The sequence below is a fragment of the Nannospalax galili genome, unplaced genomic scaffold (assembly GCF_000622305.1).
Source record: "Nannospalax galili isolate Female #2095 unplaced genomic scaffold, S.galili_v1.0 scaffold678, whole genome shotgun sequence".
Lineage (NCBI taxonomy): Eukaryota > Metazoa > Chordata > Mammalia > Rodentia > Spalacidae > Nannospalax > Nannospalax galili.
This window is the reverse complement of record NW_008341807.1, coordinates 70,002-83,461: the sequence shown is the minus strand read 5'-3', so window position 1 is coordinate 83,461 and position 13,460 is coordinate 70,002. Positions and strand designations below refer to the sequence as shown.

Below are 13,460 nucleotides of genomic sequence, written 5' to 3'. Positions count from 1 at the left end.
TGGGTCACCTGTCCTCTTGATAAAGGAAGCCGAGGAGACCCCACGAGATGGACTTGAACCAGTGTCCAGCCTACCAAGAGGAGGGTCAACACAGATGAGTCATTTCCTCCATGCTTCCAAGCAGAGCCAGCCATGGTCGAGCAGGACCTTTGACTTATCTTCACATAGGTGGAACTGGTAAAAGAAAGGAGTCAGGGGCTCCCCCCAAGCCCATGTGACCCCTGAGGAACAGATCCTCAAACGACCTTAAGAGTAAAAATAAATTGGTTTATCTGGGCCAACTGTATGGCCTTAAGCACCCAAAAGGAAAGTATAACCAAAGATTAAAGGGGCCAATATAATTTCTTAAGAGTCCATATGCATAGCTAAAGGCTACATAATGAGCAACAATGCCAGATAGGAGATAACTTCTTTTGAGTTGTTGGCCAGAGTGGCCAGAGGGACTCCCAGATAGTAACCCAGCATAGAACTGGGAAAATGAACAGCAGACCCCAGTCTTATCTAAAGGGATATTGACAATATTGATTGCTGCTAGGTGAGGAACAGCTGACCCTCCTAAAACAAAGACCTCTAGATAGGCTGACTGGGATCACCAGATGGACAAGTAGTGGGGAATGGCTGGGGTGCCGACAACACAGCAGGCAGTAGCAGGGATATCAAAGTGTAAGGTCTCTAGTGGAGGGAGGCTATGGGAGGGTGCCATCTGGGAAGTGGGTGTATAGTTGAATAAGATGGTTTGGGACATTCTGTGTGATTTACACACACACAAACAAAATCAACAAAATTTTTAAAATATATTTGAGGAGGAAGCATGGAAATTTACATCATGTTAATTAGCAGAGGTAATAAACATTGCCATTGAAATCTACCTGATGACTTCATAGACATACACCAGCACCAAGGATCCAAGCGCATCCAATTATGACTAGTAATAATCGGATACATACAGATTAGAGATGCATGTGCCAACATCTCAGTGTTAGTAGCAAAAACAATGAGTTTCTGCAAGGAACAATATATTCTAAAATGAAATGGAGATCTTTTTTAGAGGTAAAATACTCATTCAATTTGATGTCTTACAGGGCTTATAGAGATGTACTCTTGCTCTAGAGTGTTTTACCGAATATGTTAAAGCTGTAATGAAATGCTTCTTCTAATCATGTAGTTATTAAAAAAAATTTTTTAAATGTTCAACATCAGTAATCATCAGGGAAATGCAAATAAAAAACAAAATGAGATATCACCTCACCCGGGTAAGAATAGTTACTATAGAAAAAGGCAATGTGGTCCAGGCATGGAGGCACATGCCTTTAATCCTAGCACTTGTGGAGGTGGATCTCTATGAGATCCAGGCCAGCCTGGTCTACATAGTGAGTTTCAGGCCAGCTGGGACTACAGGGAGACTCTGTCTCAAAAAGACCAAAAAAAAAAAAAAAAAAAAGAGAAAAGAAGGAAAGAAAAAGGACAGGAGAACCCTTGCACACTGGGTGTGTAAATTAGCATGGCTATGATAAAAGATATGGAGTTTATAAAATTAAAAATAGATGTGCTGTATCATACACTCAGCAATCCCACTCACTCTTGGGTGTCTATCCAAAGGAAGTAAGTTCAGTATGTCAAAGAGAAATCTACATTCCAATGTTAGTATTTAGAATAACTAAGAAATGGAAGAGCCAGGCACAGTAGTGGAGGCAGAGGCAGGAGGACTGTGGGTTTGAGGGCAGCCTCGGTAACACAGTTCAAACCTGGGGTACACAGTGAGCCTGTCTCCAAAGACATGAAAAAAGAAATAGAGACTCTTAAGTGTCCATCATCCAATGAGTGGATAAAAACATGTGCTACATGTACACAATAGGATGCTATTCAGCTGTAAAAAAGAAGAAAACCCGAGAGAACTGGATGCAGAATGCTGTGTTTAGTAAAATAAGCCAGGCTCAGAAACCTCATGATCCGGCTCATGTATAGCCAGATCTTAGAGTTGATTTCAGAAGTTGAGAGAATGATGGTTACCAGAGGAGGACAGCAGGGAGGGGGAGATGAGGAGAGGTTGATCAGTGGGTACTAAGCTAGAATTATCTAGGAACAGGAACATTGGTGTGATGGTGGTAACTATAGATAACAGCAATTTACTCTACATTTTAAAAACCTAGAAGAGGGAGGGGGTGGGAAAAATGAAAATAAATACTCATATATGAAATTCTTTAAAAAATTAAAAATTAATTTAAAAAACTAGAAGAAAGATTTTTTAGAATTTTTTACTATAGTGAAAGTTTATGGAAATAGGTCTTTTGGGCCTAATTTAGTATCACACAATGTACAGGAATGGAAATATCTCATGGTACCCCATAAAGATGCACAATTTTTCTGTTTTTTGTGTATCAGTTAAAATATGTGGTTTCTTGGGGCTGGAGAGATGGCTCAGTGGTTAAGAACACTGACTGTTCTTGCAGAAGACCCAAGTTTGAATTCCAGAACCCACATGGCGGCTAACAACTGTTCGTAAGTCCAGTTCCAGGGTATCCAGTAGCCTCTTCTGTCCTCCATGGGCATTGCACGACATGGGTGCACTTACCTACATGCAGGCATAACATTAATACACACAAAATAATAAAATTATTTTTAAAAAAATATGTGGTTTCTTTGTGTGCCTAGAGATCACCATGGTCAATTCTAGAATATTGCCATCTCCACAAGAGCAGTGCACTGCCTATTAGCAGTCACTCCATTGCCCCTGGCCACAATGAACTTGCTTTCTGATGCTGACTAATGTGTGCTCTTGCTGCTCAGCCTCTCCCTCGAGGCTAAGCATGTCTTCTTACATCCTTACCTAGTAGCTCCTCAGAATGGGAGTACTAGACAGCAACATTTCTGGCCACAATGTACCTTGCTGTCCTGCCAAGTTTTTACCTTCTTTACTCTGAGGCTCCTGAAGAGTCATTGGGAAGAAAACTTCAAGCCTGCGAAGTTAGGTAACAGACTGAACCCACAGCACATTAGGTCTCCAGGGTCTAAGACTCCAGGCCAGGCTGATTACAAAGAAGGCACTTGGGGATACATTCCAGTCCTAGAGAGAAAGTTGAGGATGCAAGGGCGTGAGTTGACCTGGGGGTCTTCTCACTGAGCAGGTTGACCGAAGCCGGGTTATATCTCATATTGTATGCATAGTAAGTGAGCAGAACTAAGAGAAAACACTTAGGGAAGATAAACTGAAGAACCCCAGGAGAAATTGCACAAGATTTGTGCAAGTGTCTGCTCAGGACCTGTTGGTACTTGCTAGACTATGATTAGAAAGGGCAAAGCAAAAGGCAGGTAGAGAACTTCATTCTAGGCCTGGCCCCTTGGTGAAGTAGTTGTAAGACCTTTGGAAACTCATGTCAAGCCTCAGAGCCCAACTTTCACACCCTCAGATGAGGAAGCTTCACCTTTCTATAGCACACACATGAACAGGCATGTGGGAGGAGCCCTTCCTAAGCCTATTTTCCAGATGAAAACTCATGTTAGGACTGCTTGCTTTGAAGTTGGATTAGACATGGGTTTTATAATCCATTCTTATTTTGTCCTTCCCTTAGTATAAGGAATTGGAATGTGTCTTGAGCTGAAGGTACATTTTAGGATCTTTTAAAAAATTATGTTATTTTATGTTATGTTTATTTTAGAGTATTGAGGATGGAACCCAGGGACTTAAGCATCCTAGGCAAGCTTTCTGTCACTGACCTAGACCCTCAGCCCAGATGAATACTATTTCGATTCAGTCCGTACGACTCAAGAGAATGATTATACCTAACCAGAGTACACTTAAAAACTTAGGGCTGGAGAGAGAGCTCAGTGGTTAAGAACACTGACTGTTCTTGCAAAGACCCAGGTTCGAATCCTAGCATCCATATGGCAACTAACAACTGTCCATAACTCCAGTTCCAGGGGATCTGACAGCCTCTTCTGTCTTCCGTGGGCATTGCAGGACACAGATGTACTTACCTACATACAGGCAATACACAAATACACATAATATTAAATATTTTTTTAAAAAATCAGGAACAGGACAGGAGAGATTGCTTAGTGGTTAGGAGCTCATACTATTCTTTCAGAGAGCACTGGAGTTTGGTTCTCAGTATCTACTTCAGGAGGCTCACAACTGCCTGTAATTTCAACACCAGGGAATCCTATGCCTTCTTCTGGCCTCCCTGGGCACTGCACTCATGTGCACAACCGTGTGTGTGTGTGTGTGTGTGTGTGTGTGTGTGTAGTATATAATCAATAATATATATAAAATTAAAATTCCATAAAAGTCAGGCGTCACCCTACTGAAGCACACTGCATAAGGAATGCCGCGGTTGGAGAAAAGGGAGAAACAGCATGAATTTATTTCCCTAGACTTACTATTCCAACAGTGGAGGTTGAGACTGTGCACTGACTGTTATCTCTGTCACGTCACCCTGAGAGCATCCCTAATGGGTGAAACTTAACTCGAGGGTTGTTATGCCAAGAACCCTAATGATTTTATACTTGCAAAGTTTATGTTGAATCAGTGAGTGGATAAAAGAATAAGAACTGTTTTATGGTGACTGGCAGGCAGCATATGCTGAATGTGGAGACCAAGCAATCTAGCAAGACTAAGGCATATGGAAAACAGACGTGTAGTGTCATGCATTGTGACACTACAGATAACTTACCAACATTCAATATTTCTTTTTTTTTTTTTTAATGACAAAATGGGGCTGGAGAGATGGCTCAGCGGTTAAGAACACTGGTTGTTCTTGCAGAAGACCCGGGTTTGAATCCCAGCACCCACATGGCAGCCAACAACTGTCCATAACTCCAGTCCCAGGGGATCTGACAGCTTCTTCTGACCTCCACAGGCATTGCATGACACGGGTGCACTTACCTACATGTAGGCAATACATGAATACACATAAAATAAAAATAAATTTTAAAAAATGACAAAATGAGTACCAGTGGATTTCTTGAGTTTTATATTCCTGTTATCAGAAGGTCAGAACAGACATGCATGGTAAAGAGGCAACTGACATTTTGGCTATATTAACTACCTATGGGACACAAGACAACCTGCAAACTTTGATAAAAGTCAACGTGACTCTTAAGGGTAAAGTCTAAAGGTGAAAGCATATGTGCTTAGTAACTATAAGGCAAGAGAATTTTTTTTTTTCATCTTCTGAGACAGGTTCTCCCTGTAGCCCCAGCTGGCCTGAAACTCACTATGTAGACCAGGCTGACCTTGAACTCACAGAGATCCGCCTGTCTCTGCTTTCCTGAGGGCAAGAGAATTTTACATCAGGGATTGATACTTTTGTGGTATCTCTCAAATCCATCTCTTCCCATCATCATCTCTCTCATACTTTTAGCTCTTGAGACTCTGTCTCTAAAAAAGTGTTGACAGACTTCACTTATAGATTAATAGTGCTGAGCCACTACCTTGGAGGAAACGTTTTTGGGCGCCCAGACCCTTCAGGTCCCCACACAAAGACTCTTAGCGCATTCTCTCGACATAGGGAATCCATTTGATTTCATTTTCTGTACACTTACTCCCCATCAAACTCAACTTCATGGTCCCTACTTCAAATTTATTCTTGAATAAACATTTCATTTTCTGCAGAGATGACCCAGTTGTTTCTAAGACAGTTCCAGCCCCTTCTGTTCCTTCTGCATCACCTTTACTACACTTCTGGAAGTGGTCGGTCATGCCAGTGGCTCAGCTCCGACTAGTCCACACAGTACACAGCAAGTTGGGTATTGGCTTGCCCAGCTGCTAATGTGAATGCAGCTTTCTTGGGTCTTCTTAATTCATTAGCACCCTCTGCTCTCTGACTTCCCACACTTGTTGGCATCATCTGTTTTCTTAATAATTTACTTTGTGATTCATACCTACCTAAGGAATTTTTTAATCCATTTATTTTAGTGGCATTTCTAGAGGGAGAAAAGATAATGAGTTCAATCCAGTGTTTAGTTAGAAGTTTCTCCTGTGACTATGGAAACAGTGTAGAGCTCATAAGGGTGAAGACCTTGTATTTTCTATACCTTTTTGACAGTATCTTTTTTCATACAGGAAACATAGTGAGGGACGTACAGGCCATTTTTCAGTGGGGTAACCCAAATGGCAGAGACCATCTAGAATACAAGAAATTCTACCATTCTACCCAGGGCCAGGTACTGACCCCTATTTTTTGTGGCTCTTTCTCTTCAGTGACATCACTATATCTCTTCCATTATCCACACCTACTTACAGGATGATGAGAGCCTGAGGTACCTCACACATGAGGAAAAGGATGTCATCCTGTTCTTTGAAGAGACTCTAGATTCCCTGGAAGATGACTTTGACGAGCCAGCCCTGTGTGACAGTGGCATTCACTGCCACTCTCCACAGTCTCTGGAAGAAAGCCCTGCTAGTCACTCCGAGCCTGAAGATATCATTGATTTAGTACAGCCAGGACCTGTGCCTGGGGAAGCTGAGGGCCTTCCAGATGTGCCTGAGGGAGCAGGTGAGTAGTAATACACAGATCCCCACACTTGGTTTGATGGTGCAACCAAGACACATTGGCACTTCCTGCTGTTTGCCTGTGCTTGTCAGTATAGAGCTGTTGTGGCTGCTCAGCTTCTACAGTCATAGATTACAGCCAGCCCTTCAGAGACAACTGAATTTTGCATTTTTACTGCACTTCTGCTTTGAACCATAGTTCCTAAAGTAATTTGAACCCCTGAGCCTTTCAAAAGATTAGATCACATAATCATGCCAAAGAAAACGGGTTTTGAAAATATGCCATTTGTGCCCACCAATTCTCTATTTTCACAGCAATTTTAAGTGCCTGCTGTACGATGTGCCTTGTTGAAGATAAGGAGGATAAAGAGACTTGGCTTACATGTTAGTAGCAGGAGGCAGGTTCAGAGAAAAGTGGGGGAATCTTGAGTGGTGGCTCCCACAGGCTGCTGAATACCACCTGGGGTTGTGAGAGGACAGCGGCACAGCCTGCATCCATCTAGAAAAACAGGTTGGTGGGGTGTGCTGCACAAGAGTCCAGCCTCACTGTCTACTTCGGATTTTTGTTTTGTTGTTTTTCGAGACAAGGTCTCACTGTAGCCCTGGCTGGCCTGAACCTCACTGTGCAGACCAGGCTGGCCTGGAACTCACAGAGATCCACTACCTGCCTGTCCCATGTCCCCTCAAGGTGATGGAGCCTCAGAGGCACATCTTCCCATGCTGCTTCCCAGGGGCTGCCGTCTTCTGGCTCCAGATCTTCTCCATCCTGCCAGTAATCTATTGGTTGCGTGTGTGACCCTGAGAGTAAGGGACCACCTTCTTTTCACCAGTCCAGGGAGCAGGACCTGCGTTTCGGGCACTGTGGAGGCTGCTAGTATGTCCCTCTGTGGTTCTAAGTTCAGTGGACAGGCGTGCCATGCGTCCATTGCTACTGGGGTGGAAGCTTATGAGTCTCTCTTCGCATTTCAGGGGCAAGACCTGTTGGGAAGGAGGACGTGGCTGTGCCTGAAGGCGGGACGCCGGCAGCGAATGACTCCCGGGCTGCGGGGGCGCTCCCCCGGGCGCCCTCCCCGCCTGGCCCGGCACCCACCAGCCCCAGGAAGGAGCTGCCGCCCCCTCCTCCGGCAGAGCACCCCAAGCTGCCCCGATCCGTGCCCACGCCTCTGGTGATTGCTCAGAGAATTTCTGAGAAGTTGGCGGGAAACGAAGCCCTCTCCCCCACGTCCCCGCTGAAGGAGGGCAGGCCCGGGGAAGGGAGGACGCCGGCTTCTCCAGCCTCCCGAACCGCCGAGCTCGGCCTGCGGCCCCGGCCCGCGGCCCAGCCGGCGCCCAAGGTCCACCGCTTCCCCAGCAACATCAGCGTGACCAACAGCGCGGGCAGGGACTTCACCAAGACCATCTCCAGGGCGGCCGTCAACGTGCAGGAGCGCAAGGCCCAGGTCCTGGCCAACATCAACGGCGCGGCCTTCCCGGCGGCTGGCGACGCGGAGGAGCCGAGGGGCGACACGGCGGGGCCCGGTGGCAGCTCCCTGGATCGGGTTGTGAGCGTCCGGGGCAGGCCGGGCTCGGCCAGGGAGGCCCGCGCGGTGCAGACCGAGCCGCCCCCGCGGCTGGCCAACGGCTTCCCGAGCGTGCACGAGGCCCTGCGCAGCGAGCCCAGCTTCTTCGCACCGGCCGGCAAGACCGTCACCTTCCGACCCGACCCCGCGGCGGCCAGCAAGCTGGCGCGTCAGAACGCCTGCCGCAGCCTGTACGAGCCGCGCCACGACTGCGGCCAGGACGCCCGGCGCCGGGCTGGCTCGCTGCCCAGGGCCGTGGGCTTCAGGCCTCAGGGCATCACGGTGCAGTTCTCCGGCCGCGGCTCCACGGAGGAAGCACGGCGTGAGGCCCTGCGCAAGCTCGGGCTGCTGAAGGAAAACGTATGAGGCCATTGATGGGACCCCGCAGAAGGCATGGCCGCCTGGAGTGTCCCCGGCAGACCTGGCCTTGGTGTTGACACTGGGCTGCCGAGGTCACACAGGAGCGGGTTGGCTGGAGTGCTGCAAGTTAGCAGCCGCAGCAGTGCGGCCTGTGCAGCGTGGAACAGGAAACCACCCCTCGAGCCCACAGCTGAGCTGGGACCGACCTGGCATCTTCCTTGTCTAAGGTCCCAAGGGCTTCCATGCCACGGGGCTTCAGCGTTGGAAGGAGGGGCCTTGGCTTGACTTGTCATCCTGAACCTCTGGTCTAGCCTTTTCTTCCGGAGCAGGACATGAATGCCAGTTAGCTTCTTATGCTCAGGATTCCCGCCGCTAAGAAAATAAAAAAGAAATGCTTGTAAAATTTTTGACAGTGTCATCATGCACTCGTTGAGGGTTTGTGTTTGCTTCCGAAGCGTGGAAGATGGTACTTTACTGCTTTTGTTTCTTGACATAATTTGGTTTGCCCCATTTTCCTAACTGAAAATTGAAACGAAACCTTGAGAGTATGATTTACTCTAATTTTGAGTTGTGAGAATAAAATAGGAGGTTGAGTTTGGAAAAGGTAGTAATTTTGAGAAAGCAAGCCTTAGCAGACTCAAAATTTGTGTTTCTGGGTTGTATGTGTTTGAGTCTGTTGTGTATTATATGTAAATATGCTAACATATACATGGGTATATAAGTGTGCACGCAGGCACATCCGTGATTACGTAAGTATCCACTTCTGAAGATATCTGTATAACTACAGGATGTGAACGCTTTCTTCTCTCTTGACAGACACCTCAGTATGGTGATGGACGGCACTAGACCTCGTTGCTTCCTGTTTGGAAATCTAAGGACACATGTCTGTGATATTTTGGTGAACTCCAAGTAGTTTTTCCTCAACGTGTTCTGTTCCCAATCAGAAAGTAGTATTTCCTTATTTCAAATAAGCAAGCTGGTTCCTGTTTGTATTTAAAAACACTTTTTTAAACTTAAAATCTTTGTTACCTCATTAGTTTTATGTGTTCCAAAATACTAGACAGAGGGAAACAAGATTCTCAAAGAGCCCTGATTGGTTGTGTTCCATGAGCAGCATCTCGGATTTGATTTGAAAGGGAAAAAACAGTGAACCAGGTTACCGGCATGAAAAGAACTGGTTTTCTCCCAGACTTTGTCTCTCATGCTGAGCTGTGGTCACAACATTATTATCAGAACTATTTAAGGGTAGAGTCTCAAACATCTAAAAATAGATAGGGAAGGGCTGCTCTGAGAGTCACACCCTTTGCTTGTACATCCTGGCCAGCAACGTAACAGAGCCCATTTCTTTTCCTGCTGAGCATTACTGAGGCTCAGACTTTTAAGTGAGCTCTTGAAGGGCATGTCCATGTATTCCACTCTCCTTGCAACTTGTGGAAAATGAAGGATTATGGTTTTTTCCTTAGAACCACAGTCTAGCCTCTCGCCCAGCTCTTGTTATTACAAAATAATCTCATGCTTTCTTGATGAGACTCATTTAAATAGGGGCTGGAAATTTTTTAAAGTACTTTTAAGTTTGTTCCTGTTTATGTTGGATTTGCTGAAAGCAACCATGAGCGTTTGTGTTTTGCAAAGTGAGATGCCACACAGTGTTTAATAATCGAAAGTCTTAATAGCTAATGTTACAGATGTCCTTTATATGTAAGGATTGTTTCTTTTTATCTTATCTTACAATTTTACTGTGAATAGGGCAAGTATATTAGTTATCTCACAATAACATTTTTGAAAAATTTTATCTTACCTATAAGCAAATTTATTACACTATGCACTATATACTTGTTTTATTTTGAAGGGTTATATCTTTTCCTACTATTTATTCATTATTTCTTTGTATTTAATTCATAATTATATTGACAATTACTCTAATTGTTTCTTGTACCCAAAGCCCTAGTAATTAAAGCCCTATTTTTGTCAGCAGTGCGGAGGATTCCTGCTGATGCCCTAACGTGTAGGCATATGTGTTTATTGCTGAAGGGCATTAGTTTCCTTGCCATAACTGTATGATGTGACGTTCTTAAAAGCTGTCTTCAGCTCCCAGGAGTTTGAAGGACCATGTTTTGAAGCAAGAGTGTAATGAAAAGAAAAGGGGAATCTGAAGTACCCAGTTTCTTTTTAGGGATGTTTTTAAAATTTCCATTTTTTAGAAAACTTTCTTAATATGTAAAAATCAGAAAAACAAATTTCTTCTTTGCTTTTAAGAAAGTGTATACAGGGGCTGGAGAGATGACTTAGCAGTTAAGAGCACTAGCTGCTTTTGCAGATGACCTGGGTTGGGTTCCCAGCACCCACATGGCAGCTACAACCATCCGTAACTCTAATTCCAGGAGATCCCACACCCTCTTTTGACGTCCTTGGGCACTGCATGACACGGGTATAGGCACAATACTCATACACATAAAATAAAAATAAAAATTTTTTTTAGAAAAAAGAAAATGAGCTGGGCATGATGGCACATACCTATAATCCCAGCAGAGGCAGACAGATCTTTGTGAGTTCAAGGCCAGCGTGGTCTACATAGTGAGTTCCAGGTCAGCAGGGGCTACAAGGAGACCCTGTCTCGAAAAGGCCAAAAAAGAAAAAAAAAAAAAAAAGGAAAGTGTGTACTATACAGGTATCCAAATTAGAGTCTTGTGGGCAAGCAGCTGTACTTTGCAGTCAACAGGAGAGTTGTCTCTGCTCCATCCCAGTTCCCTCTGTATCTTTCCCATAGTCATGCCCCACCTAGTATACATGCCTGTCTTCATAAAATTAGGGAAATTTTGATCTTCGATGTCTTCCTCCCCAAGGTCACAGCTTCCTGTGGTGCTGCTTAAGGAGAAAAGGCCCTGGTCTCATTCTCCTGTAATGCTGCTTGCTTGAGGAGAAAAGGTCCAGAAAGGCCAGTTGTGGGATGCCACCCACCAGGATGCCACCCGCCATGCACAGTGGCTGATACAGAGCCCAGCCACCTGAGGAGTACAGGCCTGGCTGCCGGCGGATTACTGACTGTAGGATTCTTTGCACACTCTACTCGGTGGGAACCCCATTCAGAACTAGCTTTCTTCAGGAACTTGGTGGAGTTGATAAGTGAGGTCTGTGGAACCCTCGTGTTGATTTAAAACAAAGCAGAGAAATGCATTTTTCTTAAATCCCTAGAGCTCTGGCTGTGAGGATCTGACCTTTCCCAGGGTTCCGTGGTGACTCTAGGTGAAATCAGTTCGTTAACATGTATTAAAGAGAAGTGAGAAGAGCCTGCCCACTGCGCTCATGTTTTCCTAGTGGTGATACACGTACAATGAAGGCGTTGTTTCTCTTTGGTATTTTATGCATGTGACATGGCAAGATTAATAAACTTATTTTTGCCCTAAACTGCTCCCTTTGTTCTGAACTGTCGCCCAACGGTGGTGCCGCCTGGATGAACAGTACCCTGCTTCTCCAGGTCCCTTGTACTCACACTGGTCCCCAGCCAAGGCTGCTGGATGGAAGGAGGAAGGGGAGGAGCCTGGAAATGTTCACCTATGAGAGGTTTGTGTTATGTCCGAAGTAACAAGTCACCAAACAGGTTTTGTGTCCTCTCTTCACAACAAGACTTTTTTTCCCTGGCTTTAAAGAATGGAGAACGTGTCCCCATATCCTTTTCTAATCTACTGGTTGGACAAGCCCTGCTTTCAAATCTGAGAAAAGAGAAGACAGCTGTAAGCTGCTGTGTCCTGGGAAAGTTGCCGCTCTTTGTAACTGATTGAAATGGAGGCCCAGCCTGCACTTCTGTTCAGCCCACTGGCCATCCACCCACCCCCCCACTCTCACCCCTAGAATCTCCTGCTTTCTCTGAGCATAAAAGCCCTGGGGGATGGGAATCCTACCACTGCAGGAGACACCTAAGCCTCTCCCATACTTTTCAGCATAAAATCAGCCTTTGCATGTGACAGTTGAAATCCCTTTTTTAAAATTTTTATTATTTTTATGTGTATGTGTGTATTGCCTGCATGTAGGTAAGTGCACCTGTGTCGTGCAATGCCCTCGGAGGACAGAAGACGCTGTCAGATCCCCTGGAACTGGAGTTATGGACAGTTGTTAGCTGCCATGTGGGTGCTGGGATTTGAACCCAGGTCTTCTGCAAGAACAATCAGTGTTCTTAACCGCTGAGCCATCTCTCCAGCCCCAACAGTTGAAATCCCTTTAAAGGTGCCTTTAAAAAAAATATTTTATTTATTGTTTTTATTTTATGTGTATGAGTGTATTGCCTGCATGTATGTGAGTGCACCCATGTCATGCAATGCTGTGGAGGTCAGAAGAGGGCTTCAGATTCCCCTGGAACTGGAGTTAAAGACGGTTCATAGCCACCATGTGGGTGCTGGGAATCAAACCTGGGTCCTCTGCAAGAGCAGTCAGTGCTCTTAACCACTGAGCCATCTCTCCAGCCCCTTAAAGGTGCCTTTTAAAAGTGCCTTATTCAAAAAAATTCATCAAAACTGCCCTATACATTCCTAGTGGCTGGACATCCGTAGTGTGTTGCTGTAATACCAACACTTGGGAGGTAGAAGCAGGAGGATCAGTTCAAGGTTATCCTCAACTACAAAGCAAGTTGAGGTCAGCCTGGGCTATGTGAGACTCTGTCTCAAAAAACAAGAAGAATTCGAAAGACTTCAGGGATGTCACTCACTCCTGTCACAGCAGGCTCTATGCTCCCTCCTGGTTACTGCCCTAGATCACAGAGATATGGGTGCTGTTTCCAGAGTGCTGGAATTAAAGGCATATACCACCACACCTAGTTCATAGCTAAGTTTTCGGGGTTTTAGGGCTATGTGAGACTCTGTCTCAAAAAACAAGAAGAATTCGAAAGACTTCAGGGATGTCACTCACTCCTGTCACAGCAGGCTCTATGCTCCCTCCTGGTTACTGCCCTAGATCACAGAGATATGGGTGCTGTTTCCAGAGTGCTGGAATTAAAGGCATATACCACCACACCTAGTTCATAGCTAAGTTTTCGGGGTTTTATTGTTTTGTTTTGTTTT

At 45.3% G+C, this 13,460-nt stretch overlaps 1 protein-coding gene across 2 annotated transcripts in view; it reads left to right on the top strand.

Moving 5' to 3' along the window:
• Positions 1 to 10,183, top strand: part of Proser2 (proline and serine rich 2) — a 31,663-nt gene extending 21,480 nt beyond the window's left edge. The window contains exons 3-4 of one of the 2 annotated variants that reach the window (XM_008837310.3): positions 6,242 to 6,494; positions 7,460 to 10,183. In XM_008837310.3, coding sequence (XP_008835532.1) covers positions 6,242 to 6,494; positions 7,460 to 8,415 — 1,209 coding nt within the window. In that variant the 3' untranslated portion in view covers positions 8,416 to 10,183. The remainder of the gene's footprint in view (positions 1 to 6,241; positions 6,495 to 7,459) is intronic. The other variant, XM_029565534.1, reaches the window with a different exon arrangement.
• The last annotated feature ends 3,277 nt before the right edge of the window (positions 10,184 to 13,460 follow it).